General features: G+C 47.2%; 15 protein-coding genes across 15 annotated transcripts; 4 read left to right on the forward strand and 11 right to left on the reverse strand.

Moving 5' to 3' along the window:
* Positions 1-172: 172 nt before the first annotated feature.
* Positions 173-3,867, reverse strand: FOMMEDRAFT_170574 (uncharacterized protein; the record flags this gene model as incomplete). The annotated part of the gene is made up of 4 exons (XM_007270500.1): positions 173-285; positions 646-703; positions 891-1,181; positions 1,240-3,867. 4 exons carry the CDS (start codon positions 3,865-3,867, stop codon positions 173-175), a joined length of 3,090 nt encoding a protein of 1,029 aa, XP_007270562.1.
* Positions 3,868-4,056: 189 nt separating this feature from the next.
* FOMMEDRAFT_128327 (histone-fold-containing protein) lies at positions 4,057-4,759 on the reverse strand. The gene is made up of 3 exons (XM_007270501.1): positions 4,526-4,759; positions 4,341-4,470; positions 4,057-4,286 (listed from the first exon to the last, which is right to left on the reverse strand). The coding sequence occupies exons 1-3, from the start codon at positions 4,686-4,688 to the stop codon at positions 4,169-4,171; spliced, it is 411 nt and encodes a 136-aa protein (XP_007270563.1). The 5' UTR covers positions 4,689-4,759; the 3' UTR covers positions 4,057-4,168.
* Positions 4,760-4,977: 218 nt separating this feature from the next.
* FOMMEDRAFT_128330 (histone H2B) lies at positions 4,978-5,668 on the forward strand. The gene is made up of 3 exons (XM_007270502.1): positions 4,978-5,205; positions 5,266-5,370; positions 5,425-5,668. Exons 1-3 carry the CDS (start codon positions 5,034-5,036, stop codon positions 5,571-5,573), a joined length of 426 nt encoding a protein of 141 aa, XP_007270564.1. The 5' UTR covers positions 4,978-5,033; the 3' UTR covers positions 5,574-5,668.
* A 39-nt stretch (positions 5,669-5,707) lies between these two features.
* FOMMEDRAFT_148782 (uncharacterized protein) lies at positions 5,708-8,990 on the reverse strand. The gene is made up of 11 exons (XM_007270503.1): positions 8,199-8,990; positions 8,089-8,145; positions 7,700-8,037; positions 7,525-7,638; positions 7,385-7,468; positions 7,279-7,326; positions 7,207-7,227; positions 6,905-7,152; positions 6,588-6,788; positions 6,426-6,517; positions 5,708-6,328 (listed from the first exon to the last, which is right to left on the reverse strand). Exons 1-11 carry the CDS (start codon positions 8,744-8,746, stop codon positions 5,809-5,811), a joined length of 2,271 nt encoding a protein of 756 aa, XP_007270565.1. The 5' UTR covers positions 8,747-8,990; the 3' UTR covers positions 5,708-5,808.
* Positions 8,991-9,192: 202 nt separating this feature from the next.
* FOMMEDRAFT_128332 (coatomer subunit alpha-2) lies at positions 9,193-13,801 on the forward strand. The gene is made up of 14 exons (XM_007270504.1): positions 9,193-9,380; positions 9,438-9,551; positions 9,606-9,686; positions 9,742-9,836; positions 9,890-10,840; positions 10,898-11,129; positions 11,184-11,322; positions 11,380-11,620; positions 11,675-11,830; positions 11,888-12,086; positions 12,140-12,669; positions 12,728-13,051; positions 13,104-13,376; positions 13,433-13,801. The coding sequence occupies exons 1-14, from the start codon at positions 9,332-9,334 to the stop codon at positions 13,673-13,675; spliced, it is 3,627 nt and encodes a 1,208-aa protein (XP_007270566.1). The 5' UTR covers positions 9,193-9,331; the 3' UTR covers positions 13,676-13,801.
* Positions 13,802-13,962: 161 nt separating this feature from the next.
* On the forward strand, positions 13,963-14,516 carry FOMMEDRAFT_160864 (uncharacterized protein; the record flags this gene model as incomplete). Its single annotated transcript, XM_007270505.1, has 2 exons — positions 13,963-14,242; positions 14,296-14,516. The coding sequence occupies 2 exons, from the start codon at positions 13,963-13,965 to the stop codon at positions 14,514-14,516; spliced, it is 501 nt and encodes a 166-aa protein (XP_007270567.1).
* Positions 14,517-14,794: 278 nt separating this feature from the next.
* FOMMEDRAFT_170579 (uncharacterized protein) lies at positions 14,795-16,014 on the reverse strand. Its single transcript, XM_007270506.1, has 4 exons — positions 15,803-16,014; positions 15,500-15,748; positions 15,377-15,442; positions 14,795-15,293 (listed from the first exon to the last, which is right to left on the reverse strand). The coding sequence occupies exons 1-4, from the start codon at positions 15,946-15,948 to the stop codon at positions 15,176-15,178; spliced, it is 579 nt and encodes a 192-aa protein (XP_007270568.1). The 5' UTR covers positions 15,949-16,014; the 3' UTR covers positions 14,795-15,175.
* Positions 16,015-16,450: 436 nt separating this feature from the next.
* On the reverse strand, positions 16,451-19,094 carry FOMMEDRAFT_160866 (WD40 repeat-like protein; the record flags this gene model as incomplete). The annotated part of the gene is made up of 6 exons (XM_007270507.1): positions 16,451-16,544; positions 16,605-16,667; positions 16,735-16,863; positions 16,919-17,034; positions 18,540-18,772; positions 18,917-19,094. The coding sequence occupies 6 exons, from the start codon at positions 19,092-19,094 to the stop codon at positions 16,451-16,453; spliced, it is 813 nt and encodes a 270-aa protein (XP_007270569.1).
* A 296-nt stretch (positions 19,095-19,390) lies between these two features.
* On the reverse strand, positions 19,391-20,039 carry FOMMEDRAFT_148785 (uncharacterized protein). The gene is made up of 4 exons (XM_007270508.1): positions 19,949-20,039; positions 19,761-19,892; positions 19,631-19,693; positions 19,391-19,571 (listed from the first exon to the last, which is right to left on the reverse strand). Exons 1-4 carry the CDS (start codon positions 19,981-19,983, stop codon positions 19,493-19,495), a joined length of 309 nt encoding a protein of 102 aa, XP_007270570.1. The 5' UTR covers positions 19,984-20,039; the 3' UTR covers positions 19,391-19,492.
* Positions 20,040-20,096: 57 nt separating this feature from the next.
* FOMMEDRAFT_23148 (uncharacterized protein) lies at positions 20,097-20,305 on the reverse strand (the record flags this gene model as incomplete). The annotated part of the gene is made up of 1 exon (XM_007270304.1): positions 20,097-20,305. A coding segment is annotated over one exon (209 nt), but the record flags the coding sequence as incomplete, so codon positions are not given.
* A 1,973-nt stretch (positions 20,306-22,278) lies between these two features.
* FOMMEDRAFT_31335 (uncharacterized protein) lies at positions 22,279-22,870 on the reverse strand (the record flags this gene model as incomplete). Its single annotated transcript, XM_007270331.1, has 4 exons — positions 22,279-22,426; positions 22,512-22,580; positions 22,646-22,774; positions 22,827-22,870. 4 exons carry the CDS (start codon positions 22,868-22,870, stop codon positions 22,279-22,281), a joined length of 390 nt encoding a protein of 129 aa, XP_007270393.1.
* Positions 22,871-23,354: 484 nt separating this feature from the next.
* FOMMEDRAFT_160869 (uncharacterized protein) lies at positions 23,355-23,693 on the reverse strand (the record flags this gene model as incomplete). Its single annotated transcript, XM_007270509.1, has 3 exons — positions 23,355-23,493; positions 23,572-23,618; positions 23,685-23,693. 3 exons carry the CDS (start codon positions 23,691-23,693, stop codon positions 23,355-23,357), a joined length of 195 nt encoding a protein of 64 aa, XP_007270571.1.
* Positions 23,694-23,927: 234 nt separating this feature from the next.
* FOMMEDRAFT_170582 (uncharacterized protein) lies at positions 23,928-25,756 on the reverse strand. The gene is made up of 5 exons (XM_007270510.1): positions 25,416-25,756; positions 24,557-25,358; positions 24,364-24,492; positions 24,236-24,298; positions 23,928-24,179 (listed from the first exon to the last, which is right to left on the reverse strand). Exons 2-5 carry the CDS (start codon positions 24,592-24,594, stop codon positions 24,038-24,040), a joined length of 372 nt encoding a protein of 123 aa, XP_007270572.1. The 5' UTR covers positions 24,595-25,358; positions 25,416-25,756; the 3' UTR covers positions 23,928-24,037.
* A 111-nt stretch (positions 25,757-25,867) lies between these two features.
* On the forward strand, positions 25,868-26,396 carry FOMMEDRAFT_23151 (uncharacterized protein; the record flags this gene model as incomplete). Its single annotated transcript, XM_007270305.1, has 1 exon — positions 25,868-26,396. A coding segment is annotated over exon 1 (190 nt), but the record flags the coding sequence as incomplete, so codon positions are not given.
* A 478-nt stretch (positions 26,397-26,874) lies between these two features.
* On the reverse strand, positions 26,875-27,594 carry FOMMEDRAFT_160872 (uncharacterized protein; the record flags this gene model as incomplete). The annotated part of the gene is made up of 4 exons (XM_007270511.1): positions 26,875-27,178; positions 27,234-27,302; positions 27,370-27,498; positions 27,554-27,594. 4 exons carry the CDS (start codon positions 27,592-27,594, stop codon positions 26,875-26,877), a joined length of 543 nt encoding a protein of 180 aa, XP_007270573.1.
* Between the last annotated feature and the right edge of the window lie 71 nt (positions 27,595-27,665).

Here is a 27,665-nt window from a genome sequence, read left to right on the forward strand (position 1 = left end):
ATCAAGGCAATATTGAGTGCAGAAAAAAATGGCCCAGGCATGCACAAGACGGGCACTTGAAACTTGCCTTTTAAGAGAGTAAATGGGCAGCTTGGTAACCAAAGTAGAGAAAGCATGAACTTACTTTGCAATTAGTCAAATTCTATCTCACTCTCTATCTTCGTTAGCAATTCTATGACACGCTCCTCTTCAAAAACCCTGTTCCCCAGCTACTCTTAGGTCCACCAGTATATGGCTCTCGATGATAACGATAAAAGGCAGGGTTACCCAAGGACACAATGAAAGCTGCCGCGAATGATGTCAATAGTACTGAGGGTAACAATCAAATACTTGCAGGACTTACTACGTGCATCGCATCGGTACTGTAGGAACCTCAAGCAAGGGAAAGCCAAATTGCCACCGACTCATGATCGTTGCGCGCAGCAACCAAAGGCCAAGTTGGTACGTATCCGTACTTAACATTATCGTGCGCGATAAAAGATGGGTGGATAAAATGCACAACAAGGTATAACAAATGAATAAATACGAATACAATACAGCTTTGCTTTAATTAACAAATTAAGAACCGATGCACTCAAGAATAAAAGAAGAAAGAGAAACCAAGCTAAACTTCATTTCTCAGAATTATGCTGAAACAATGTTCACAAAACGGTTTCTTATCCCGTTGGAAGAACGACGGCTCCTCGAATGGTTTCTGGCATCCCTATAAGAAATCGACAATGAATATACCTCATAGGATACGACGAAAGAAGGATTGAAGGAGGTTTAAATGCACGTACCGCACACACAAAACATTCATAACACCACTTCCCCCCCAGCGCCTCCACAGCCTTCATCCCATCCCTTATACTCTTCTTACACCCCTTACACTTCGGTGCGCGCAAACGTACATGACAAGCCTCGCAATACGGGTGTCCTCGAAACACAGTAAACCCAACTTCTTCCCCGTCTTCATCCAGAGCAACGTCAAACGCTCCATCTCCCTTGATATTAATCTCATTTGGGCCTGAGCGTTTTGAATATGATTTGGCTGGAGACGGAGCGAGGAACGGATCTCCGCATTCTGCACAGAAGAAATGTTGTTCGTGGTAGGTGCGTTTACCTAACGCTGGGTCGTCGAGTGTGATGAACCGCTCGTCGATGATTGGAGTCTTGCAGGAGTAGCATTGCGGGGCAAAGAGCTGTAACAAAGGTCAGACGATACGCCAGAGACAAAAAGTCTATGGTGAAGATACTTACCTCATGATAATCAAGATGACAATACGGCTTGCTCTCATGCTCGTACGAGCTTACATGCTCAAGATGTTCGCCACAAACACAGCACCTAAAACACTGTGGATGCCATCGTAGTCCCATCGCGCTCACGATGCGCCCGATAATACTCTCGTGGCAACCGCCGCATACCAACCCGCCACCCCTGGAACGGCTTGAACTCGAACTCATAGGAATTTGTCCATCACCGTCCGGCGGTTTTGGCAGTCCTCGTGAATTCGTCTGGGAGGCTGGGTTCGCCAGGTCATCTAATATAACCGGCATTGATACAGCATGTGCCAACGGCGAGGGAGCTGATACTGAAATCGCTGGACCAGAACTATTGAGGTCCTCGTCATTGCCAGGCAAATTAATTAGTGGTATGTTCGCCTTCCGTGGGCTTGTGGGCTTAGGCGACACCACAACGGCTGGCACATGCACTTTCACACTGGGAGTAGAATTCACCACGTCATCAAGGTCAAGGCCGCCTGGTAAACTGATCTGAGGTATGGAAGGGGCTGAACTGTGAGGGACATCCTCTGGCGTCTTGATCGTAGGAATTGACGGTGCTGAGGAAGACGAGGTAGAAGCCGAAGGCGAAGGTGTTCGACGCAAGGAAGGCGGTGGAGCATCATCCAAGCTCAGATCCATGTTCACTCTCCGTCGTGATCCGTTCGCGAGGAATGGATACGGTTTCGTAGGAGAAGTAGATTGGGATGTAGCACTCCTTTGCGTTACGGGACGTCCCGTCCGAGTAGTTGGGGTAACTGGTTGACTCTTCGTCTTCCCGTTCTCCTCTTCAAGGGACATCGTCGCAAGCCGAAGAGCCAATGACGTCTTCTTCTCACTACTCTCATTCACCTTGTCAAGATCAGCAGTAGGCAAGGTCCATGACGGAGTTCGTTCCGTGCGCGACGGTTGTGGCTGACGAACGACGGGCATAGGTAGTTTTTGCGGTTGTAAAGGCGTTTGAGGTTGCGGTGACCGAGCTGGTACTGGTGCTGTAGAGCGAGTTAAGTTTGATAAGGACTGCTTCGTAGGTGAAGCAGGTTTTGATCGGGCCAACGCTTCATTCATGCCCTGTTCAGCTCGCTCCCACGCCTTCCGCCTGTCGACAACACTCTTCGTTCGCGTAGGCAGGTTTTTTATGCCATATTGTGGTGATTGAGGGTCAGGCCTCGCAGCGATAACACGCGGAGTTCGATTCGGAAGGTCTTTAATTCCGTACTGTGGCGACTGAGGAGTAACCTTCGTACCTACATCACGAGAATTTCGATTCGGGAGGTCCAATATGCCGTATTGAGGTGAAGAAGTTACTTCGCTTGTCTGGCTTTCTGTTTGACTGACAGCAGATAGTCGATCATCATCCTCTGAATCAGACATTACATGTGACGGTGCCGTGGCTTGCTGGGTAAGCTGCTGAGGTACCGAGTTAGATGACACGGGCTTAACGGGTGACAGGGTTGGAGATACCACACTCCTGCGATTTCGAAGCTGAGTCAGATCGGGAGGTGCAGTTGGTGATGGAGGAAGAGCACGTCGCTGTGTTGGAGTTCTTTGCATATTTGTAGTCTCTGTTTCTGCTGATGATTTCTCTGGCATCTTTTCAGGACTGAGGGTACGAGGAACATGTATGTCCGTTGCCTGACGCGTGTCTTGATTAGAAGGAAGATGTGCTGAAGGCGAAGATGAAGAGCATGAATAAGATGCCGGAGGTACACCGACAGATTGTGGTACTATATTTGATTGTGGTCCTGAAGGTGAATGGTTATAGCTATTTTTCTGCGGTCCAAGTATCTGCCGTGGAGCCTGGGGTGGCATGGACATAGGTCGTGGACGGGATTGTTGTCCTGGCTGAGGCAAAGGCCGACGCGTTCCGCTCGGCGACTGAGGCTGGGATTGAGGTGATCTAGGGTCTGGAGGAGCCGATGTCGATGGAGCCATCTGCGGCGAAACGACAGGTCGCGCAAACTGTGTTTGCGGTGTTTGAGGTTGAGGAGTTTGGTGCAGCGACTGCGCTTGCGATGGTGGTTGACGTCGCTGCTGCTGCTGCTGCTGCTCCGCCTGCTGTTGCGCTGCCGCTGCATGTTGGGTTCGAGCATTGTAAGCTTCATACAACGCAAACGCTCGTGCTGGGCTAGGCTGCGACATCATTTGAGGTTGCATAGGAATGGGTGGATAACCATACATCCTCTGCGTATATTGTGCCATATTAAATTCCGGCTGAGGTGAATATTGTCCGGGAGGCATGTACGACGGCTGACGTGGGGCTCCCTGCATCTGCATCTGCGTCTGTGTATATGGCGGCTGGTATGGCTGTACTTGACCATACTGACTCTGTGGACGAGCGTATTGCTGGCCAACTTGCGCTTGCACAGGACGCCCCTGGCTGGGTCCAGCCATGGTGGGTTGGTGTTGTCCGCCCATCCGTCCTTGCTGTGCAGGATGTCGTGGTGGAGCAGCATTTCGATAGTCAGGTGCATTTGCACGTAGATGCGGAGGCAGCACGGATGCCTGAGGCTGCTGCTCAAAGTGTTGGCGGGCCGCATAGAATGAAGAGTTAATAGGGGCGGCTGGTGTCGGCGGCCCATAATGTTGCTGTTGGTAATAGCTCATAGTTGGCTATTTCATGCAGAATTACGCGTCTTCAACAACCTTGTCCGTCGCTATGCTCGTCGTTTGCCACGCAGCTCGCAACTGACGGTGTTTGGTTCGTGTAAAGCTAGGGGTGAGATTCCCAGAAGCGCGTCATGGCAGAGTTGAACTTCGACGCGAATTAGTCACGCATTCTCACGAGTACAAATCGCACGGTATGAGTTTAGATGTCTGTGGGCATTACAAGCGTAGATAGGCACAGAATACAGAGGGTGATAAATAGCTAATACACGGAATCCAGAAACCCTGCAAGCAATCACATCTACACCTCCTGCGAGTCTTTCTTGCCCTTCGCCGACTTGTTCGGAAGGAGCTCGGGGTTGATGAATGGTACAACACCACCTTGTGAGATGACGACGTTGCCGAGGAGCTTGTTCAGCCTAAGAATGCAAACGATAAGTCAGAGGGAAAAGCTTGGAAATAAATTAACGCACTCTTCGTCATTTCGGATGGCGAGTTGAAGGTGGCGAGGGACAATACGTTGCTTCTTGTTGTCGCGAGCGGCATTACCAGCGAGTTCGAGAATTTCAGCCGCAAGGTATTCGAGCACTGCAGCGAGATAAACTGCATACATCCACGTAAGTCACAATTCTCGATACGCATTCGAATGTTAACTTACCAGGAGCACCTGCACCAACGCGCTGCGCGTAGTTTCCACGCTTGAGAAGACGGTGAATACGACCGACCGGGAACTGGAGACCAGCTTTTGCAGAGCGGGACTGCGATTTGGAAGCGTCGCCAGACTTGCCTCCGGACTTGCCAGCTTTTCCTTTGCCAGACATTATTGATGAGAGTTGTTGGTGGCGGTGATTTGAGTGAAAATTGGTTGAGCGTCGGTCGACGTACGAGGTGGATAACAGGAGAGTTGAAGACGGTGAGCACTCGACGCGCGTGGGCTTTATATGTCCAGGCGCACAAGGTGGCTGTGTAGAATTGGAGGTGAGCAGAACAGAGCGTGATTGTTGCGTCACACCGTGCCTGTAACGCGACTTGACCAAATACATACAAATTCCGTATCAGCTTATATGCAGCTCCCACTCGATCTTCGCTCCCAACCACATCCTCCACGTACCCGCCACAGAGTTTGCTCGCCAATTCTCAACACCTACCAACCCAACTCATTCGCAATGGCACCCAAACCTGCTTCCACTGCTGGCAAAGCCCCATCCACCGCCTCTAAGGCGCCTGTCGCAGATAAGTCAGCGACTAAGACCGCGAAGAAGACCGCGCCGGGTGATGGCGACAAGAAAAAGAAGAGGAGGGTCCGTAAGGAGACTTACTCGTCTTACATCTACAAGGGTAAGTCGCCTCAAATTCGACTTGTTTGAACTTCAAGATATTGACTTGGCGCGCAATTAGTCCTTAAGCAGGTCCACCCCGATACTGGTATCTCCAACAAGGCGATGGCTATTTTGAACTCATTCGTCAACGATATCTTCGAGCGCATTGCAGGCGAAGCTTCCAGTACGCGTCCCTTTCACGACTTCCTATTGAAGTTTTACTGATTTATTCGTCCAGAGCTCGCATCCTACTCCAAAAAGTCGACCATCTCATCACGAGAAATCCAAACTTCCGTCCGCCTCATCCTCCCTGGTGAACTCGCCAAGCACGCTATTTCCGAGGGTACGAAGTCCGTAACGAAGTTCTCGAGCGCAAACCCTAAGTAAACGGTTTTGTGTACTGATGTATTACCACACTACATGTATTCATATTTATAATATCGATACTATCGGCTTCTTGGAAGTTCTAGTGTGACTTGTCATTTTGTTTAAATGTTTAAAATCCAAAAGTTTAGCTTGGTATATTCGAAGAAGATACAAAGATGATGAGAGGCTATTGATACATAAGCAGAATAGGGAAGACGCCAGAACCGTAATTAAGCACTGATTTGGTCTACATGACTTAAGGATGTGCCACTGCCTCAGTCTCCAGATATGATGCAGCCTGTTGTGAAGCAGGTGTCACTCGTACGTCCATCAACGGAAGTGAACGTGAATGCCGTCCAGCAAGCCTACGAACTCGTGAACGCCAAGTCTTGTTGATACTCGACGCAATAGTCGACGTCGTCGTAAACCTCGACCTCACCGAGCGCTTCGATCGCACAGAACGTACATCAATTACATCCTCCAACTCCAACTCTGTCTCTCCCGTTCCCGTTCCCGATTCCTCGTCACCCACCTTCCCCGCACCCCCATCCTTTCCTTCAGACTGGTGGAAGCGGAAGCGGGAATAACACCAAGAAGGTATAAGACTCCGCCAATTAACATTATGTCGTTTCTCCCAACCAGTGACGATCGTCCAGAGGATGAACAAGGAGATGAAGAGCCAGATGACTCCGTAGATTATGCGAGAGAGGAAAGAGGCGCTGCCGTTGAAGTTGTAGAAGCAGATGATGGCGACTGCTGCTAGGAATGTTGCCATTCTACAGCATTTCAATAATCCAATGGATATATGCGTATGCGTATGGTTAGATAAATTAGATTGTGGGTTGGAAGTGGACGGAAGGGAGTTGGACGCACCCCCACATAAGAAGAGCGTAGGGTAAGCTGAACAATATAGCTAACGTTTCGAGACCCTTCTGTTCGTGAGTCCTATTTTCGAGGAAAGCAAGCTGGGAAAAACGTTGGTTAGCCATCTCCATTTCCACATACACGCATACACGGTAAGAACTTCGAACTCACATAATCTTCAACAGACTCTTTTGCTCCGATTCGCATTTGTCGTACAAGCAACAAGCCGATGATGATGCTTCCAAGACTCGCGATGATAGATACTTGGCTGATAATCGCTGCTGGCGATACGAGTAGTTTCGAACCGAGGTTATCGGACATGACGCTTGGGATGCCGAGGAATGCGACGTTTGCGTTCAAGAGCACGGTGGCCTACCGTTCAAAGCACACAAACACATAAAATTAAATGTGCCAGTGGTTAGCGAACATGCAACTCCCTTTTTTTCGAAAAAAAAAAAAAAAAGGTCAAATCAAAATGGCACACGCACATAAAGCACGAACCCCTCCCAATCTCTCTCCAATTTACTCTGGAAGGACTTCCAGTGGCGTACTTTGACGAGACCGTCCATCCATACTTTCTCAAGTCCTAGCAAGTGTACCTCCGGAGCGTAGAATAATGCGGGTGAGAGTAAGGTGATAAGGAGAGAGCGGGATTTCATGGCGTTCCCGCGAACACTTTGATCGCAGGATAAACGAGCGCCGTGGAAGCCGAAGAAGTTGTAGTAGCGTTCGTTCGCTGAAGACGAAATTCATTTAACAACTACGACACCATAACTAAAATCGAACTTACCGATCAGACCCATGATTTTAGCTAATGGACGTGTTATCACACAGCACGATACTTAGTCAGTATATCACTCACCTGACCCCTGTACGACATAAGGTCTTGCGCTTTTCGTTGTTTGCAAAGCTACGACAAACGCGGTATTGAAATTGGTCCCTTAATTAAACATGACATTAATCCTCACCTTGTAACTGCTTTACAGAACCTATCATCGAACGAAGCTCTCCGTCGTTGTATGGCGAAGTTGAGGTGAGTGACGTTACAACATCTAATAAAGTCACCAACTTATGTGATAAACGCCAATACCTAGAGAAACAAGCATACCGATATGCATTTGAACAAGCAAGCCCATCAACTCCTCTAATAAACCTTCTTGTAGTGGACGATGAGTAGGGAAGTATTCAACATGCTGCCAGAACTCAAAATCGAACATATGCCCTATGTAAACCATAATATGAATTCACGCAAATCCCAAAATATAGTAATTTGGAAGACTCACGGAAATGCTCGCGATGCTCCACTCCAAACTTTCCTGGGAGGACCTCATCGGGGATTTCGTAGTCATCTAACCACAGAAGGCATTTCCGCTCCAGATCCACCATGTAGTAAAGCCAATGTTCGTCATTGATCTCGAAAACTACCTCGAGGTTGACAGGTAGGCCCTTGAAGCTTTCAGCCTTGCGCTCGAAGACGGATATGAAGAGCTCGGCTTCTGCCAGCATCCGAGGATCACAGAGATGTGCTTCTGTAAGGTAATTGAATCTTCGTGAGGTGTTGTGGAAGTATAGTTGGCCTTCTGGCTGTACGTAGTGCGTCCAGGAGGGAACAGCTAATTCGCTTTACTAACATTCAGCTAGAGTACAGATACGAGCAAGCAAAATAACGAACTCGTAAACCGTGACAGTCTCCAAAGGGCCAAATACCCAAGGTCCCTGGTCATTACGACTAAAAAAAAGCGATAAGCTGAACAATCACAGTAATTGAAAAAAATCACATACATAGCTATATTTCGATCATATCTTGAAGAAAGAGATGGTAAAACAGGCTTGATTGGCTTTTTAGGTGGAGCGATGGCTGGTGCAAGCTCTGCAATGTATCGTTCCACGGGTTGAGGCGAAGCACTAGGCAAGTTTCTTTGATTTGATCCTGAGCAAGAGGAATGTGACACGGCAGTTGGAGATTCCTCGAGAGTACTAGTAGTTGTGGGAGATGCACAGGTCTGTCCGATACCATACGATTCGATCGATGTATGTCGTGTGTATGAACGCGCTGGAGGTGGCTTTCTCGGTGTCGAGGAGTAGGCAAGAGTTACCGATTGTCCAGATGTTTGGCAGTGTTCTTCATGATTAGAGCCCATACAGCAAGTGCACCCAAACTTCCTTTGTGCATCTTCCACTTCTCCATCGCCCTTAGTTGAGCCCAAAGACGTCTTACGCTTTAACAGAGCTGAGTAGACGCGGAACAAGCACTGCAGTGATCGACGTGCCAAACGCCGACACAAATCAAGGAGTCTCCGCAATAGAGTCGAGAGGAGTTGATGATCCATGGGTATCAGGATGGCGCTGTCCTGGAGTGCCTCTGAGGAACGAGTACTTGAAGAGGACAAGAGTCAGTGCATTCGCGGGTCCGCTGAGGACGCAATTGAGGCTATGGCTATGCTGATGGCTCGCCCACGAGGCAGGCTTCTGCTATTCAGTACAAATCGGCAGAAACGAGAAAGAAAAATAGAGAAGCCAAGATAAAAACTGAGACTACCCGGGCTTCAGTGAAAAAAAATCTGTATAAACCGGCCATGATTAGAGTGACACAAGTAAAGTCGTACTAATGGTGTGTATCATGTATGACCTTCGGGTGTAATCTCAGTAACCTATGGAACGAAATTTTGCAGTGATTGACACCCCAAATATGGAAAGTGTACTCGTGTCACGCGTTTCTGCTGCACATCTCACAACTGTCCACGTCGCGCTCAAGGTCTACAGCACGCCCGCCATCCTTGCCTCTCTGAACAGGATCCACCACTTACCACAACGTTAGAGAAATAGAGCTGTAAAGCTTGAGGGCCTTTTGTTGTATACCTACCTGTTATTGGTGTTAAGCTGGTGTTGAGCGCACTGGAGGGCAGTCTGCAATCATGTCGGTGATGCTCACGAAGTTCGAGTCTAAAAGCAACAGGGTGAAAGGTACGAAGACTTCACTATCATATTCGGTTACTTGAGGCCTCATTAAATCGTGTATAGGCCTTGCCTTCCACCCGACGCGGCCATTGCTGGCGGCTTCGTTGCATAATGGGAGTGTGCAGCTCTGGAATTATCGCATGGGTGTGCTAGTAGATCGATTCGAAGAACACGACGGTGTGTAGTAGTGTGAATTTTTACACTTGTATATCCACTAATTCCTTCTCATAGGCCCTGTCAGAGGTGTTCACTTCCACCCTTCACGTCCTTTACTGGTCACAGGTGGAGACGACTATAAAGTCAAGGTGTGGGGTAAGCGCATACGTTAATACCTAGACTTTGAGAATGCATGCTAATAAAGTACAAGATATCCGACCGCAAACCAGACGATGTCTATTTACACTTCATGGCCATCTCGATTATGTCCGGACAGTCATGTTCCATCATGAAATGCCATGGATCGTGAGTCTACATCTTTATTTTCACAACCGTGTTCTAACCGAATTTCATTCTAGATATCATGTTCGGACGACCAAACAATTCGCATATGGAATAGTACCTCGCGAAACTGCGTCGCAATCCTGACAGGGCATTCGCATTATATCATGTCGGCCCTCTTCCACCCGAAAGAGGATCTCGTCGTGTCGTCATCTATGGATCAAACGGTACGCGTGTGGGATATTTCCGGCCTCCGCAAGAGCACGCCGAGCGCAGCACCAGGAGGCTTCGAGACATTTGATACGTTCTCCACTGTAAAATATGTTTTGGAGGGCCACGACCGCGGCGTAAATTGGGCAGCGTTCCATCCGACTCTTCCCCTCATCGTGTCTGCTGCAGATGATCGCCAGATCAAGCTTTGGCGTATGAGCGACTCAAAAGCCTGGGAGGTGGATACTTGTCGTGGACATTTTAACAACGTCTCCAGCGCGCTTTTCCATCCTCGCCATGAATTAATAATTTCTTGCGGTGAGGACAAGACAATTCGCGTTTGGGATATGGCAAAACGTACACCTGTTCAAACATTTAGACGAGAACATGACCGCTTCTGGGTTTTAGCGTCGCATCCGGAACTCAACCTTTTCGCTGCCGGTCATGACAACGGTTTGATCGTATTCAAGCTTGAGCGCGAACGCCCTGCCTACGCTCTTCACGGCGACACACTCTATTACGTACGGGACAAATATGTTCGCCAATACGATTTCAACTCTGGTGCAGACGTTGGTGTGCTTAGCGTTCGTAAATTCGGGAGCCCGTATATCCCACCTAGGACTCTGAGCTTCAATCCGGCGGAACGTGCTGTCGTAATTACGATCTCTTCTGATAATGGTCTTTTCGAGCTTTCGCACTTGCCGAAAGACGGTGGAAGTGAAGTAAGGGATTCAGCGACTGACGGAAAGCGAGGCTCTGGGTCAAGTGCGATCTTTGTGGCTCGGAACAGGTTTGCGGTCCTCAATAAGACGAATCAAGTATGCCAATTTACCTCCACCTTGTTCGTTGACTTAAACTCACTGGTCCCGTTCTAGGTGATTGAAATCCGGGACCTCTCAAATTCCATTGTCAAAACCGTCAAACCTCCGGTCCAGACCAACGAAATCTTTTACGGCGGTACAGCTAGTCTAATCCTTAGCTCCACAAGTACGGCTGTTCTATACGACATTCAGCAAGGAAAGAAGATTGCTGAAATTACTACGCCGCCTGTTAAATACGTTGTGTGGAGTAACGATGGAACTCTGGTCGCTCTGTTGAGCAAGCACAGTACGTCGCCTGTATTAAGTTACTTTAATGGCAGTGTTTCTAACCATCGCTCAGCCATCACCATTGCAAACAAAACCTTCAGTCAAAGCAGTCTGATTCACGAGACCATTCGGATCAAGTCTGGTGCTTGGGATGACTCTGGTGTGCTAATCTACTCGACGTTGAACCACATAAAGTATTGCTTGCCTCAAGGGTATGTTTTGCGATGTCTTGCACTTTGCGATGCCACAACTGACCCGTCGGTTATTAGCGACACCGGCGTTATCCGCACTCTTGATAACCCAGTCTATCTTACTCGAGTCAAAGGTCCTACCGTTCACTGCCTCGATCGGTCTGCCCGCCCGCGAACGATAACCATCGATCCAACCGAGTATCGATTCAAGCTTGCTCTCCTACGTCACAACTATGAGGAGATGCTGCATATTATCAAAACTTCGAACCTGGTCGGCCAGAGCATCATTGCGTACCTTCAACAGAAGGGCTTCCCAGAGGTATGCCTATGTGCTTTTCTGGCTGAACTGCAGAGCATTCAACATGCGACATAGATTGCATTGCACTTCGTTGAGGACAAGACGACGCGCTTCGATCTCGCCATAGAATGTGGAAACTTGGACGTGGCTCTTGAAATGGCAACCGCTATTGACAGACCAGAAAGCTGGAGTCGCCTTGCGCAGCAGGCTCTCAAACAGGGCAATCACAAGGTGAAGTTTGAGCGTGTTAACTTCCTGCGTGAGGATCCGGAACTAATAGTGTGCTAGATTGTTGAGAAAGCGTATCAAAAGACCAAGAACTTTGACCGTCTATCTTTCCTGTATCTTGCAACGGGTAGTTCGGAAAAGTTATCAAAGATGCAGAAGATTGCTCAGTCTCGCAGTGATCCCATGTCTCGTTTCCATAACGCCCTTTATGCCGGAGATGTGGAGAGCCGAGTTGCTGTCCTCCGTGATGTTGGGATGTGTATGTCTATTTCCTTTGTTGAAACAAGGTAAACCTGTTAATTGGTTGTTTAGATCCCTTGGCATATCTCACGGCGAAGACCAATGGCTTGTCCGATCTTGCGCAAGAGATTCTCGAAGAGGCTGGTCTTAACGAAGCGGACGTAGACGATATTCCAGACTTTGGAACTTCAACACTGAAACCGCCTCCCGTCGTCACTTCAGTCACAGATTTGACATGGCCATCGCTGGGCAAGGGCGAAAGCTTCTTCGATCGTGCACTTGCCAACGGTCATCTCGAAGCAGACGGCGACGTACCTTACGTTAACGGCATCGGCGGTGCTGCAGCATCTTCTGCTCTAGATGACTGGGCCCGAGATGAAGAAGCAGTAGATGATGTGGCCCCGGAAGAAGCTGGATGGGATCTTGATGCGGAGGGAGTTGATGCACAGCCTGATGAAGCTGTTGTAGAGGCGGAGGTGGAGGAGACGCTTGATGCTGGCGCTGGCGCGAGCCCAGGCGTGAAAGAAACGGAGCTTTGGGTGCGGAACTCACCATTCCCTGCAGATCATGTTGCAGCTGGATCATTCGAGACTGCAATGCAGGTACGTTTATCTCTTTTTTTCAAATTATATGCGTATGATTTACAATTTATTTGTTTAGTTACTTACCCGCCAACAAGGCATTGTCAATTTCGAGCCATTAAAACCGCTTTTCCTTTCCGTATACCGCTCTTCGCATACGTACTTGTCGCCTAATGCTTCGCTTCCGCCTCTTTTGCTCCACATTCGGCGTAATATTGAGGAATCCTCGGCGAGTCGGGTCTTGCCGGTTGCCGTCAAGACACTGCAGTCCATCAAGCCGGAATTGCAGGAAGGGTATCGAGCGGTGTCTGGTAACAGGCTAGTAGATGCAAAGGCCGCATTCAAATCCGTCTTGCATAGTTTGCTCTTGGTACCGATCACGTCGGATTCAGAAGCAGCAGAGGTGTGTAAAATAGCTTTTCAAAATCAAAATCATCAGCTGAGGCTTTCTGTAGTGGCGTAATGTCGTAACGTCTACTCGTGAATACTTGCTTGGTGTATCGCTTGAGATAGAACGGCGCAGAGTGGCAGAGGCAGAGCCAAACAACGTCAAGCGCAGCTTAGAGTTAGCAGCGTACTTCACGAACTGCAAATTGCAGCCTCAACATCTGCAAATTGCCCTTCGAAGTGCTATTGGTGTATTTGCAAAGGCAAATAATCATGCAACGTCAGCGAAGTTAGCGAGACGGTTGTTGGACCTCAACCCGGATCCGAAGATCGTGGCACAGGTCAGTCCAATGCATCTACACTATTTCTTGCAGACAAAGACCAACTATTTTTACAGGCCCGACAACGGATTGCTGCTGGTGACAGGAACCCACGCAACGCAGTTGAAATCGACTACGACGAGTTTACAGAGTTCGGGGTCTGCGCAGCCAGCTTCACTCCCATATACAAGGGTTCACCGTCCGTAACATGCCCGTATACCGGTGCTTCATACCTCCCCGAATACAAGGGTAAACTCGACCCGTTGTTGGAATTGACGGAGATTGGCGCGGCTGTGTCGGGCCTTCCTGCACCACGATGATCGTTCGTTGCCTTTGAGCTTGGGACCTATTTCTAGAGAGAGACCTGCATGTGGTGTCGTTGACAATGACAGTTTACCTTGTAAAAAGCTTCGCTATATACGGGTATAATTTTTCTTCTTTGTTCTGCTTTATTTTCTGGTGTGTGTATGCTTCACTTGTGTTAGGTTTGACAAGCGTGAGTAAGGTCTTCCGGAAAGGAACGCGCTGGACGAGAGCAAAGTCGCGTCGCGACGCGTCTTCCTCTCTATCTTAACTGGACTGGAATAGCCTCCCTTACCTCAAAATAATGCTCTCGTCGCCTCAATCGTCTTCGGCCACTGGGCAAATGAATCGCGAACAAAGCAAGACTGCATCGCGGGACAGTGGTGATCAACCAAGCAAACAAGATGATCGTATCGGCAACGTTGGCACAGGTGTCGACGCAGCACTTGCAGAGCCATTCCCTCCCTTCGCGCGTCAAGAAGTACTAGAAAACCCATTCGAAGATGAGTCTCGTCGTGACATGGAATTTCAAGAACGTAAGAACAACATTACCACTACCAACAACAACGTTTCAACGACTTGGAGTGGACAATGAATTTATTTATGCTGGATATATGCGCTCATTTTCATTGTGTAGAACTCCACCAACAAATACTCGAGCTCATACTAGAATTTCACGCATGGTCTACGTCAAGGCCTGATCACGAATCCTCAGTTACTGGCCACGCGCTTTTCGAAGAGGCGCGCTCGATACAGAAGGTGGAAGAGGAACAAGGCATGTGGAATTTTTCCTTCGGTATGCGAGCTTGTATTCTCGCTGCTTCGAATAAGACATGCTGCATATATGGCTTTTCCTAATTCACTTCCTAATTTCCGCTCGGCTATGTTAATTTCTGCCGTATTGGATTGAGCTGATTGTGTTGTCTTGCGAACGAATAGAACAAAGTCGACTCCGTCTTGTCGAGTTTATAGGACGTATCAAGGCTGCGTTGGCTGCTCTTACAGGATTTGGGCTTTAGTGATGAGAATGCTCCGCTGTCAAAATACCCTCCCAGATAGATATTCGAGCCCATTTTGTGCTCCTGGAGAGAACCTCATAGTCTAATCAGTCATCTGTACCACAAGTTCTCTGCCACAAGTAAAATAATCATTTTAGAGACGCTACATACTCGTTATCTAGGTGTATCTGCTACAAGCTCTGTACAAACTTGAGCTTTCGGGAAATGACAATGTGTTTTGGTAGGACGTTTGAGTAACAAGGTGTAGGATGGGGGAAATAAAATAAAATAAAATCGTAAAATGCAGAATATGCAGATCAAGTTGCACAATAAATAGTACCTCCACGCGCAACTTGCGTCATAATGAAAAGTAAATAAATCAGAATGCATAAAGAGATAACAAATCTAACAATACAGACGAAAATGCGTCAAAAGGTGCGAATGCATGCGAAACGTTGATAACATAGCGAATCGAAAGCAAGTAATGAGTGTGTGAACCAAACTGCATAGTCAAATGATTCAGAATATAGTGCAACCTCCGTTACTGCTTTGATGATGACCACCGCCATGGGGAGTCGCAGTCCTCCTGGAGGTTCGGCCTCTTGGGAGGAACATCACTGTTGATTTTGTCTTTTCACTGAGGCAAAAGAAAGAAAGTAAATTGCGTGAATATTATTAGCACCCCGAGATTATCAAAACCTAGAATCTCGAAATACGTACACGATGCTCGATAGTGCGCTACTCGTCCTCCTGGCAGGCTTCTTAACACAATCATCCTTTTCGTCCCTTTGATATAAATTCTTAGTATCCAATGTCAGTTAGAACGAGAGGGTAACTGCGTACACTGGCTTAGCAGGGACGGTGTCGCTTTCAGGAAGCTTGACATGTCCCTTAGCATCACCATTTGCTTGACCAGCATCGGGAAGTGCATTCCCATTCAGCTCCTTTTCATCCTTCACAGGAACCCCTTGTTCAGGCTGCACCGTTTCTTGAACCGGGCTGCTAACCACTTGCTCGGTTAGAGCGGCGGCAGGCTCAGCTTTGGATGCTTTCTCAACGTGCTCTTCATCAACGACAGCTCCGTTAATTCCGCTATTCGCGCCCGTTCAGCTCTAAAATAGGGCGTGGGGGTTACAAAAGACGCACCCATTGGCCTGTTCGGAAGCAGGAGATGCAAGGACGTCATTGAGTGGTTCAGGTTCAGGCTTCGTCTTCTCGCCCTTGACATTTTCAATTACCGGCACGTTGCTCGCACTTTCGTCATGGGTCGTTAGTTCCACAGCCTGGGACATGATTTGACAGATAAAGTGACTAGGTGTGAGAGCGGAGGACAGAGATATTAAATAACAAGGGAGAGGTGATGCCCTGGAATTAAGGCATACTGGCATATCGGAGGATGGTTTTAAGCGAGCCCAGTGACTTTACTCCGGCGTTCGGCGATAACCTTCATCCAGACTTCCTTGTGCTTCTAAGGGCCCTAGCTGTGCTACAACTTGATCCTACTTAATCCTTACGTTCATCACGGTGTATCAGAGCCTCTTCATCCAGATGGGCCGGATCTTGTTGCAAATCATTCATGACGGTGTATGATGAAAGTGGTGAAAACAAGGGTATCATCAGATAAAAGGCGGTACAAAATCAGCAAACTGATACGATAAATGGATGGTCAAAGTGCATGGATGGGTATCGGAAGTACGGAAATGCCTTATTGGGAAGTAAAATGTTCATCCGCGGAAGAATCAATCAGAAACTAGCACAGGCCTGGTTTGCACTGCCTAGTACTGTACACCGCATTTATCTGCCTCCGTTGGGCTTTGGTTTAGGTTTGGGCGTAGTGGACTGCACAGTGATTCTCCCCTTAGGCCTAAACAAGGGAATAGGTAATGAACTAGTACCAGGACAGAAATCTCAGCACAGGCCTACGGGATCGCATAAAATGAGAACGAACTTTGTGGACTCGCCAGCTCTGAATCCCTCAGCGCTTCCGTCGGTCACAGACGGAACTTCCTCGCTGTAGGGGTTTAGTGCATGTCCATTAGAGTACGTGCTGGATTGACTAGCGGGAAACTGATACGTACCTCAACGAGCTTGGCGTGGACTCCCTTGAGGAGGATTTGTCGGAGCTCGCGGAGTCGACGACGTCCGACATGCTACCCGTACTCTCCTGGGTACTGTTATCTTCGGAAAGTGTACACTCAATAGCGATACTAGAGAGTAGCATGAGACAACTTGTTGATACGACAATAATAGAAACTGGCATACTTGACGTCGCTTGCAGCAAATTCAAGGGACTGGGTCATTTTAGATGAAGGAGCCAGCGAGTTGGCAGACAGGTACTTTATAGCCGATGAGCCAAGCGAGCTCGTTTGGATGAAGAGCTATGTAAACAGCTTCGAGTATATATAGAGTGGAAACTGACCATGACTCAGTATGAATCGGCTGGGCTGTTCCGCGTCTATTCCGAATGCCGAGTTTCCACTTGCTCCTTGTACCCATTGCAACGTGTTTTGCGGTGGATACTATAGAATTACTCAGGGTAGTCGCCGTATAGGAGAACAGCAATTGACGATGTACAGGGCACCACGTTTTCTTTAGACGCCCAAAGACAAACCAAAGTGTGGTTACATTAAGCACAACTTTGAGAAATTTCTGCAGTCTGAGAAACACTATTTGCTGCATTGTCTTTACTTCAAGATTATAGGGCTCTGCATTTTCCAGTAACCAAATAGCTCTGCAGAACTGAACGTAAGCAAGTCTCCGTAGAATCAGAAAGCAGGCAAACGAAATACTCGTGAGTGGGAGGACTGGGACAAAGTTGACGAGGTTTCAAAATTTGTAATTCACAGCCCTCGTGATGACCAAGGATCGGAATTTCAATTTCGGTTGCAAGCGAACCAAATGCTGAGATGCTGCTGCATCCTAAGCCGATTCCTATGCACTCGTACTACTTCCATTATTGACCACCGACAATTTTTTCGGAATATCAATTAGTGGAGCGTCTTGTCGTATAGTAACCCCGCAGTTCATCAACATCAGTTTCTCAATCCAGTAATGCATACACGCATCTTGCTTCACTGCACAGCGTACCCTTGGAGGTTCTGGACATGCCTCGACAGACTGCCTAGAATGTACCCCATTCTTATCCTCATCTCAACTAATTGAGATATCCGATTTCTATTCTGCACAGGCTATACACCCAAAGACTACCCTGCTCCCGCACATTACAAACTCCCGAAACCCTATGGCGCTCCAAGGCAAAATACTGTTCGACCTTGGCCTTGCAGCCTGCAGGCAGTAAGAAAATAAAGCTGGTGTTAATGAAGGAAGATGCACTCGACAGGTTCCTCCAGCCTTCCTCCCCTATGAAATTCAAATCAGGATCACTCATATCAGAAGTCTCACGACTACTAGGTTCCTTCTAACCCAATGATTCGCGTTGATTCACATAAAATAATCCCGTTCAAATTATTGTCCAATGACGTGTGTCTGATATGTTGCATATGTGCTCCATGGATCACGGCCAAGTGCATTGAATCAGCCAAATTGATATTAATTCAAGGGTACTTTGTATTGATTGCTAGACTTGAAATAGCGAAAGTTAGGTTCTGGTAGGTCCCAAGGGACGGATATTGCCATCACAGAAGTGGTTCAAAGCATTTCCAATACATTTCGCCATTGACGGCATCTGTAAATTCTAATTTTGTCGAGGATAAACTAGAAACTGCGGTATTCCGAGGTCACCAAAGCGTTGGACGAATCTCGGGTGGAATCCATAAGAGCAACTCCCCTTCACATGCATGTATTCATCTGTCTTCCTCTGATGTCCAGCCAAAGACGAGATCTATATCGAGAGCAAAAAAAGTGACAAGATTTCCGACCTTACCTGCTGAGCAATAGAGAAGCCGTCTTTCCCACCTTCTACATTCCACATTCTGATTGCACGATCCGAAGAGCCAGAGCCAATTCGTTTTCCATCAGGACAGAATGTAACAGACATGACGTCTGATGTATGTCCTAATGGAACAGAAACAGCCTCGCCACTCTCGGCCTCCCAGACTCGGACTGTCCCGTCCTCGGAGCCAGAGACAACATGTGCTCCGTTGGAAGAGAAGGTGACTGACAAAACGGAGCTTATATATCCTTCGAAATGCCCAGCCATTATCGTTTCATATGTCAGCAGAACCAGAGACAACACATGTGCCACCGGGTGAGAACTCCACTGACCAAACCGTACCTCTGTGTCCCTTCAAGGCTCCTTACCACTTCCAGCACCCCAGATTATGATTGTTTCGTCACCAGAGCCAGAAAAGACACGCCTTCCCTCAGGCGAGAGCTTGAAGGCAACAGACGTGACAGATGCCTTATACCTTCTGAAAGGGCCAGAAATCTTTTGTTCACTTTCGACATTCCAGATTAGCGGTGTTGCGTCATCTAGCATGTGATACGAATCCTTCCTTTTATGGCGATGTATAGCTGACTAATACTGTTGTTAGATTCATTGATTGGGTCCTTGGGACGAACCTCAGCTGTGCTACATGATGATCCTACTGTAATCCTTACACTCATCATGGTGTATCAGAACCTTCCAAGTATCTATATGGGCCAGATCTCGTAGCAGATTATTCATGACAGAACATAATTAAAGTGATGAAACAAGTGTATGATCAGATTAAAGGTGGTATAAATTAGCGGTCTGATACGATACAGGAAAGGTCAATGTGCATGCATGGGTTTCGGAGTATGACATTCTTTGGAAGCAAAGTGTCCATCTGCGAGAAGAACGAGAAACCAGTCCAGGACAGGGTCGCTGCCTGATACACAGCCTTCATCCCGCATCTATTTCTTTGGTGGCTTGTTGGTAGTGGACTGCAGAGTGATTTGCCCTTTAGGTCTAAACGGAGGAACAGACAATGTACTAACACCAGGAGAAAATTTAGCACAGGTTTTGCGGAATCACATAAAATGGAAACGAACTTTATGGATTCGCCATCTCTGAACGCTTCAGCGCTTTCGTTGGTCGCAGGCGGGACTTCCTCACTGTGGGCATTTAGTGGGTGTCGATTAGAGTTTGTGCTGGAGTGCATGGTGGGAGACGGATACATACCTCAGGGAACTTGGAGTTGACTCTCTAGAGAAGGATTTGTCGGAGCTCGCGGAATCGACGACGTCCGACATGGTACTTGTACCCTCTTGGACACCCTCTTCATCCGCTGATGTAGCGTGCTCGACGACGACACTTGAATTTGAATTAGGCAAGCCTGACAGTATGATGTAATAATAGAACGGTCTTACTGGACGTTGGCAGCAACAGAAGTAATGTCGGTCATTTAGATGAATGTATTAACGGGGTAGTCGGCGTGGGTGCTTTCGTGCGTTAGGCGATGGCTTTTTTTAGTGGGCTAAGTTGGGGAGTTGTCATTTATAGGGCCTCGTTTTAAATATCCGGAAGCTCGCTGTGAGCTGAATAGCTGCAGGCTGTTCAGCGTCTATGTAACGTGACTGGACCCACCTCTTGTAACTTATTGCAGCACCATCACCAAAACGTGCAGAGTCTGACAAGGCAATATATTTACATGTAGACTTTATAAGCGAATATAAGGATCCACAATATGTAAAAAATATATGTCTTAGCAGTAAATTCCAATACATTTTCGTGTTCGATTTGGTGATGACGTTCAGTGGCGGCACCTTAGGCCTAGGGAGACTCCTCAAGATGTTCGCTGATAGGCTGGACAGCGAGTGGAGATACACAGGGCTCCTCGTTTTCTTAGACGCTCAAACAACAGAATCTCGCCCGACCGAGATGTGAACGCAGTCTGTTAGACGTAATATGCTCCCTGTGTTTGTCCATGATCAACAGTGCTCTAGATTCGTCCGTGGCCAATATTTCTGTGTAACCAAGCATACACAAGTGACAAGAGACTCAAAGAGCAAGAGAACAAGACTCACCGATCATTCACAGGACTCGTGACAGGATCAAATGCCAATTTCGGCACGTGAAGCTAGCGGGTAATCCTTGACTCGGACTAAGACTTAGGTGGATTTCGATAACTTCAAGCCCATTCCTATACACTCGTACCGTCTCCAACATTTGGCCAATTAATGAATTCCTTCGGAATGGGTACAGCGTTCTATTGTATAATGATTGCGCGTCTCGTCAGCACTGATTTCCCCATCCATTCAATGTGGACGCGCATCATGCCACATCGCATCCTAGGACGTTAAGACCTCTAATGATGCTTCAACACTAATTCAGTTGGCATTGGACGAAATTCACTATGAAGTGATAATTGAAGCGAACAGTGGCTTGTGAACTGCCTCCCAGTTGCAACCAAGGAGGTGGATGAATTGTGTGTGGAAGCGCTTGTACAGGTGCGTAGAAACACGAGGGCTCAATCGTCTGTAAATGTACAGAAATGTAGTGCAATGCCTCTTGGACAGAGTTTATGCATGATTTTTTGGTCTACTTGGCCTCTCGTTGGTTTGCACCGCTACATGAGCCCTTTTTACCATTGGAATTTCAGCTGGGAAGTCCTGGATTTACACATTTAACTTACTAGTAAGTTACTACATTGAATAGTAGAGAGTGCAGCTGCTGTGCTTCGGGAATTTTCAGTACAGGGATATCCAGAGTCCCTTAATTATTTTGCAGCAAATAGCTTCCTTCAATGTGTGAAGGTCTATTCGCTGTAAGCAAGCGTCAATTTGATTAGATAATCCGGGTTAGACTTCGTTTGTGATCAATCCATTGGGGTTGAAGTCAACCAACAACGATGGACCATCGTGTCCCTTGACAGTCATGCGTGTGCCCATCTCATCAACACTAGGAATTTGAACAATGCCAGCCTTGTACTTTCCTAGGGTAGACTTGTATTCCGTGTTTCGAGGCGATCTAATCAACAAAGTAACAAGGTGAGTGGAGGGACCGATCTAGTGATGGCAAGGGTCAGCCTAGGAGATTACCTGTTTGAGAAAGCTCTTTATATGCACACTGACAAGCATCGATCGAGAAGCCGGATAAATAAGGCGAAGCAGTACAACCGGTGCCACTGCCAGACACTTTGGAGGCGTTGCAAGGTTCTATTGTCTCACAGCTTCAGTCTTTGCGTGATGATCGCTCGTCCATCAATCAATCCATATTCAGGTACTAGTTGTAGATACTTTGCAGATTACTCGTATTTACAGCGACAGTGTGAAAGTTTGATTAATGCATATAAATAGACTAAAGAACTTCAGCGCAAATAACACTTCAAAAATATCTCCACTTCATACACTAAGTCGGATATGATTAATTGTGACACTAGCGAACTATATCATGTTGTATGCCCATGCTATGAGAGTTGTTTTTTGCATAGCACCTGATAATCTTGTTCTGGTGAATTATCCGTATACTTGAGAAATCGCACAGCACATGAGCGCCGAAGGGCAATACCTACCCTTATGTGATTGGATCGTTGCACAATGAGGAAGAGGCAATACATCGAGTATAGCTAATTGGCTTCCAATTAGAGACATAAATTTACAGGCAAAGGGGAGTAAGTAATAATCTAATTATTAATTGCACTATAGGACTTTGAAATTTCGGTGTATTTAACAACTGGTTGTGTTGCTCCATAAATAGTCTATTTTCGATCTTTCTTCCCTGGGTCAGCAGGTGCTGGTTTAGGTGCCTTCGGGTTAGATGGATTCGGCTTTCCTGGGTCTTGAGAATCTTTCTTTTTTGGCTTTTTCGGTTGAGTAACACTTTTCCTATCGATTTGTCCTCTGGGTCTGTACTGTGTAGTAAGTAGAGAAGATGCGCTAAAACGAAAATGTTAGCACGAGCCACAAGAAAATCGCATCAAAGGCAACTCACTCAATGGATTCAAGAGCAGCCAAAGGCTCGGGAGCACTGAGTAGGTTGGTAGGGAACGGAACTTCTTCGCTGTAGATATTAATCATGGAGCGCATGAATACATAGCGGAGTGACAGTAAGGAACGCATGCGAACCTCATAGAGTTTGGGGTCGATTCTCTTGAGGCTGATTCGCAGGAAATCGTGGAATCAATACCGTCTGGCCCAACTAGCAGTGTTTCTTCAGCACCTCTCTCTCCATCAAACGGATGCTTGATGACATTACTAAAGTGATTGAAATCAGTTGGGCCAATGGAAGTAATGCTCCATGCCTTACTCGTTTTCTGTGGGAAGGGAATCGGAATCAGCGATGTGGGGCATGTCGTCGGTTGGATCCCTTGGTTTGGTAGCTTGCACATTTTTATATACGGGGCAGGCAGGATGAGTCCTGTTCTAATTATAGAGGATCTCAACATAAAGCAAATACCCATCTTCTTCAACCGACACGCGCATTTGAAGCATGTATCATCAAGAACATGATCTAACAATTGGAAATCAGTATCTAGATCTACGCGTCAATAGAGGGATCAGATGCTAGTGTTAGACGCCCAGCAGCAGTGTGCGTGCTTCATGTCTCCGAGAAAGTTAATATTTCATCTTCAAGAAGCGCGCTTCTTGCCAAAATTGGACCAAACAAGTCCCGAGCTGTGGGCGGAGTAGGGAGGGGATAAAGTATCAACTTCTCAAAGACACTATCAAAGGGAGAAGCTTTGTGAGCTGCATAGCAATTAAATGCGATGATGGTGTTCAAAGAGAAGAGAAAGTATATTCGAAGAATCCGTGGCGAGTCGCAGAACGTTACATTTTACTCCTGTTGGGACTTCAACGATGGTGGTGCTGGCGATTGTGTTAGAGCCGGACGGCCAGCTCGGTCTTCTTGTGGTGATGGCTTTGGCTTGGTGCATTTTTCCGTGTCCGTCGGGTAACCGGTCCCTCCTTTTGGTCTGAACTGATGGTGGCCAGTGCAGGACTACTACAAGGAACATTTTAGTACTTTATAACGGAACCTTGGAGGAACTCACCTGATTGCTTCGTTATTTCCAATCCAAAAGTATTGGCGAATAATCACCTTCATACGGACAATTTGCGATCAACGAGTTCCTCAGCTCTGCTACATCTTGGTTCTAATACTTACGTTCAACATGGTGTAACACTTTTTACGCGCAACAGACGAGGACGAGGACGATCCGGGTGTTAGACTTCACCTACCTTCTACTCAGTCTAGAAAGAAACTCCTCGTTCAGAACCTTTTAAGTGTCTAGATGGGCTGAGTCTTGTGGCAGATCATTCATGACAGAACCTGATCGAAGCGTCGAAAATAAGGTATCATTGGATTAACGGATGAGATCAGCAATCCGATGCATTAAATACATGGGTGGCTTTCAGGATTATGAAGACGATGAGACGAGAAAATGATCATTTACGCATAGAACCAGAACTGGTTCAGAGCAGGGCTGCGCTACTTGACAGACAGCCTTCAACCGGCATCTACGTGCTTCCGTTCTTGGGCTTGGTGGGTTTGGTGGGCTTGTTGGGCTTGTTGGGCTTGTTGGGCTTGGTGGGCTTGTTTGTGGTTGGCAAGGTAGCTTTTCCTTTAGGCCTGAACAGTGGAACAGGCAATGCACTTGTACTAGGGCAGCAAAGTTTAGCACAGGTTTTGCGGAATCACATAAAATGAAAACGAACTTTGTGCACTCGCCACCTATAAATGCCTCGGCACTTCCGTCGGTCGCAGACGGAACTTCCTCGCTGTGAGGAGGGGCGGGCGTTCATGAGCGTGTGTGTAGGACTGACGACGGGTGACGAGTACATACCTCAGCGAGTCCGGAGTGGACCCTCGCGAGAAGGATGTGTCGGAGCTCTCGGAGTCAACGACGTCTGACATGGTGCTTGTGCCCTCTTGGACGTTATCCTCATCGGCAAGGGTATGGTTGATGACGATACTTGTGAATATAGAATAAAATGAGACAAGCCTATTGATACGTTAAATAATGGAGATAGGCGTACTTGATTTCGGTTGCAGTAGAATCAATGGGTTGAGACATGGCCAATGAAGGAATCAGCGTGCTTGCAGATGGGTTGTTTATAGCCAATTTGACTCAAGCGAGCTCGTTTAAGTGATATAGAACTGCCATGCAAACAGGCCACCCATATATACGGAAACCACCATGAGTCAGTATGAATCGGAGGCTGTTATCGACCGCCGTCTATCCTCTTTTCTCGTGACGACTGCAACGTGTTTTGTGGCGAGTACCATAGGCGCACTACGGTACTCGCCGAGTACGTAGGACAACGATTGAAGATGCACAGGGCTCCACGTTTTCTTAGACGCTAAGACCATAGTGTTTTGCCCGACCACAATATTAATCGTTGAGACGTGAACGCAGTCTGTAAGGCGCCGTATACTCCTTATGTCCCATGGTCAACGGTGATTAAGATTTGTCCGTAGCCTATGTCTTTGCGTATCTGAGTGCAAACAAGTGACAATGGCTCCAAAATGCAAGAAAACAAGACTCAACAAAGTGGACGATCTGGACGACGATTCAATGACAAACATCCTTCGTGATGACCAAGACTCGGAATTTCAATTTCGGCACTCTCGGCAAGCGGGTCAAACGCTTGGAGCAGTGGATTTCATCGATGTATCGCAGGCCCATTCCTATGCACTCGTACTTACCTGCAACACTTGCCCACCAGCTCTTTTTTGGAATAAGTACGACAATCTCTTGGTATAGTAAACACGTAGCTCGTCGGCGGTTCTTCAATCTGTTTCGTGTATAGACACACCGCACCCTAGGGCCTAGGAACTCTGTGGATGCTTTGATGGACTGCCTACAATGTTCAGTTGGCACTGGGAAAAACTCACAGGAGAATTCTGGTGAAGCGAACAGTGGCTAGTGGATTGCCTTCCAGCTGGGGCCAAAAAGGCAGATGAATTGCGCGTGGAGGCACTTTACACAGGCGCCGAGACACGAGGACTTCATGATCGTCTTTAAATGCATGTGCACGAAAGAAAGTATGCATTGCAAGTGAATGAACATAGCTGCGCATAGCATTCCGATTATCCTTCTAAACCCTCATTGTGTTACACCCCCAGGCCTTCCATACTCTAGGACAAGTAGTCGAGGGATCCTGTCCTTGCATGTTTATTGTAATGAATAGTCGACGATGCGATCAGGGTGATTGGAACACAGGGAGCTATGGAATCCCTAAAACTATCTTCTTCCAATCCGTGAGTGATTTCTCTTTATAGACAAACGTATATTGAGCATTGCAATTCACTGCAGACCTAAATAAGGGATGGACACAAATCTTAGATGATCCGAACTAGACTCGTTAGTGGAGCTGTAGTTGATTGGGGAACTGCAGCCACTACTACTACACTGTGTTCCTAGCCAGCTATCGACTATATCCATCTCATCAACGGGATGATGTCGACTTTGTGCTCTCCTAGGATGAACTTGTATTCGGCATTTCGGGGCGATCTGATCGACAGAGTAGCAAGGTTAGAGAAAGGGGTTATTGGGTGATGGAAGAGGCAAGCATAGGAGATTACCTGTTTCAGCAAGTTCCTTATATGTACAAGGATCAATGGGGAACGCTGAATTTAAAAAAGCAAAGCAGTGCAACCAGTACCACTGAACAACGCTTTCACGGGCCGTGCAGTACATTTTGTATTGCCTCACAGCTTCAGTTTCCGCGCAACGTTCACCCCTTAATCAGTTAATCATTACTCATCGCCTTCTTGAACCGGACCACTGGGTTCGCACTGCTGCTTCTTCTAATAGAATAGGGTCCGTAAGTGTTGATTAGAAGTCTGATACTACTTTTGACCCGACCGTATTATGTTTGGCTGTGTGTTAATTATATTCAGACGAGAAGCTTGGTTGTTGTATGTAAGTAGATTAATGAACTCGGCTGGAAGGGGAATAACGGTCTGAAGGGGCCATTTAATAACAGAAAATTATTACCACTGGGTAATCATTAGTCATGATAGTAGTGAACCAGTAATTAGTAGTCGAAAGCCTGTGTTGTTATAATTGTTTTTGCATTTTACTTGGGAAGATTGCCTTACTGGATTATCTGAAATCTCAGGAACTTGCACTGTATATGAATACATATTCTGTGATTTAGTCGTTGCATGAAGTCAAAAAGGAAATGCACTGAATAAAGCATATTAATATTGACTTCCATTAGAAGCACTGATTTACACGCGAAGGAAAGCAAGCGGCAGCCTGATAATTAATTGTACTACTAGAGAATAGGACCATAAAAATGCGTGTATTTGATAGCTTGCTGTGTTGTCGGATGACTCGGATCTATACCTATCTGCCTTCTTCCCTCTTTAGGTCAGTAGATGTTGGCTCACGAGGCTGTGGGTCAGGGAGATTTGGTAGTTCGGGAGGATTTGGTAGACCGAGAAGACTCGGTGGATCAGGAATATTTGGTAAATCAGAGGGGCTTGGTAGGCTGGCTGGGTTCGGCAAACTAATAACTGGCTCAGGTGGATTTGGTTTCCCCGCGCCTTGAGAGTCTTTCTTTTTTGGCTTCTTTGGCTGAGTAACACTTTTCTTATCGAGCTTCCCTCTGGGTCTGAACTGTATCACGGTTGTTTGAAGTGAAGATGTGCTATTAGGAGGTCATCAATAACAGCTACAGGATAACCGCATTGAATGCAACTCACTTGATGGAGTCGGAAGCAGCCAAAGGCTCGGGATCACCAAGTATGTCGGTAGGGAAAAGAAATTCTTCGCTACAAATCGTTTAGTGAAAGGGGAATTGCACACGCAGTAGAGAGACGGTGGAGAGTGTAGACGAACCTCAGCGAGCTTGGGGTAGATTCCCCTGAAACGGAGTCGTAGGAAATCGTGGATTCAACAATGCCCGCCGTTACCAGTCGAGTTCCTTCGGCATTTTCCTCTCCATCGATTATGTGTTCAATGACGGTGCTAGGGCAATAGGAAACAGGTCAGGACAATAGAAATGACGATCCTAATGGCTTACTTGTCTCCTGTAGGAGAATCGGGGTCGACGATGTTGGGCATGTTTCAGCTGGATTCAAGTTAGGGGGTTCCTAGGTTTGGCCACTTACACATTTTTATACACCGGGCGGGCG

Source organism: Fomitiporia mediterranea, assembly GCF_000271605.1.
Source record: "Fomitiporia mediterranea MF3/22 unplaced genomic scaffold FOMMEscaffold_13, whole genome shotgun sequence".
Classification (NCBI taxonomy): Eukaryota; Fungi; Basidiomycota; class Agaricomycetes; order Hymenochaetales; family Hymenochaetaceae; genus Fomitiporia; species Fomitiporia mediterranea.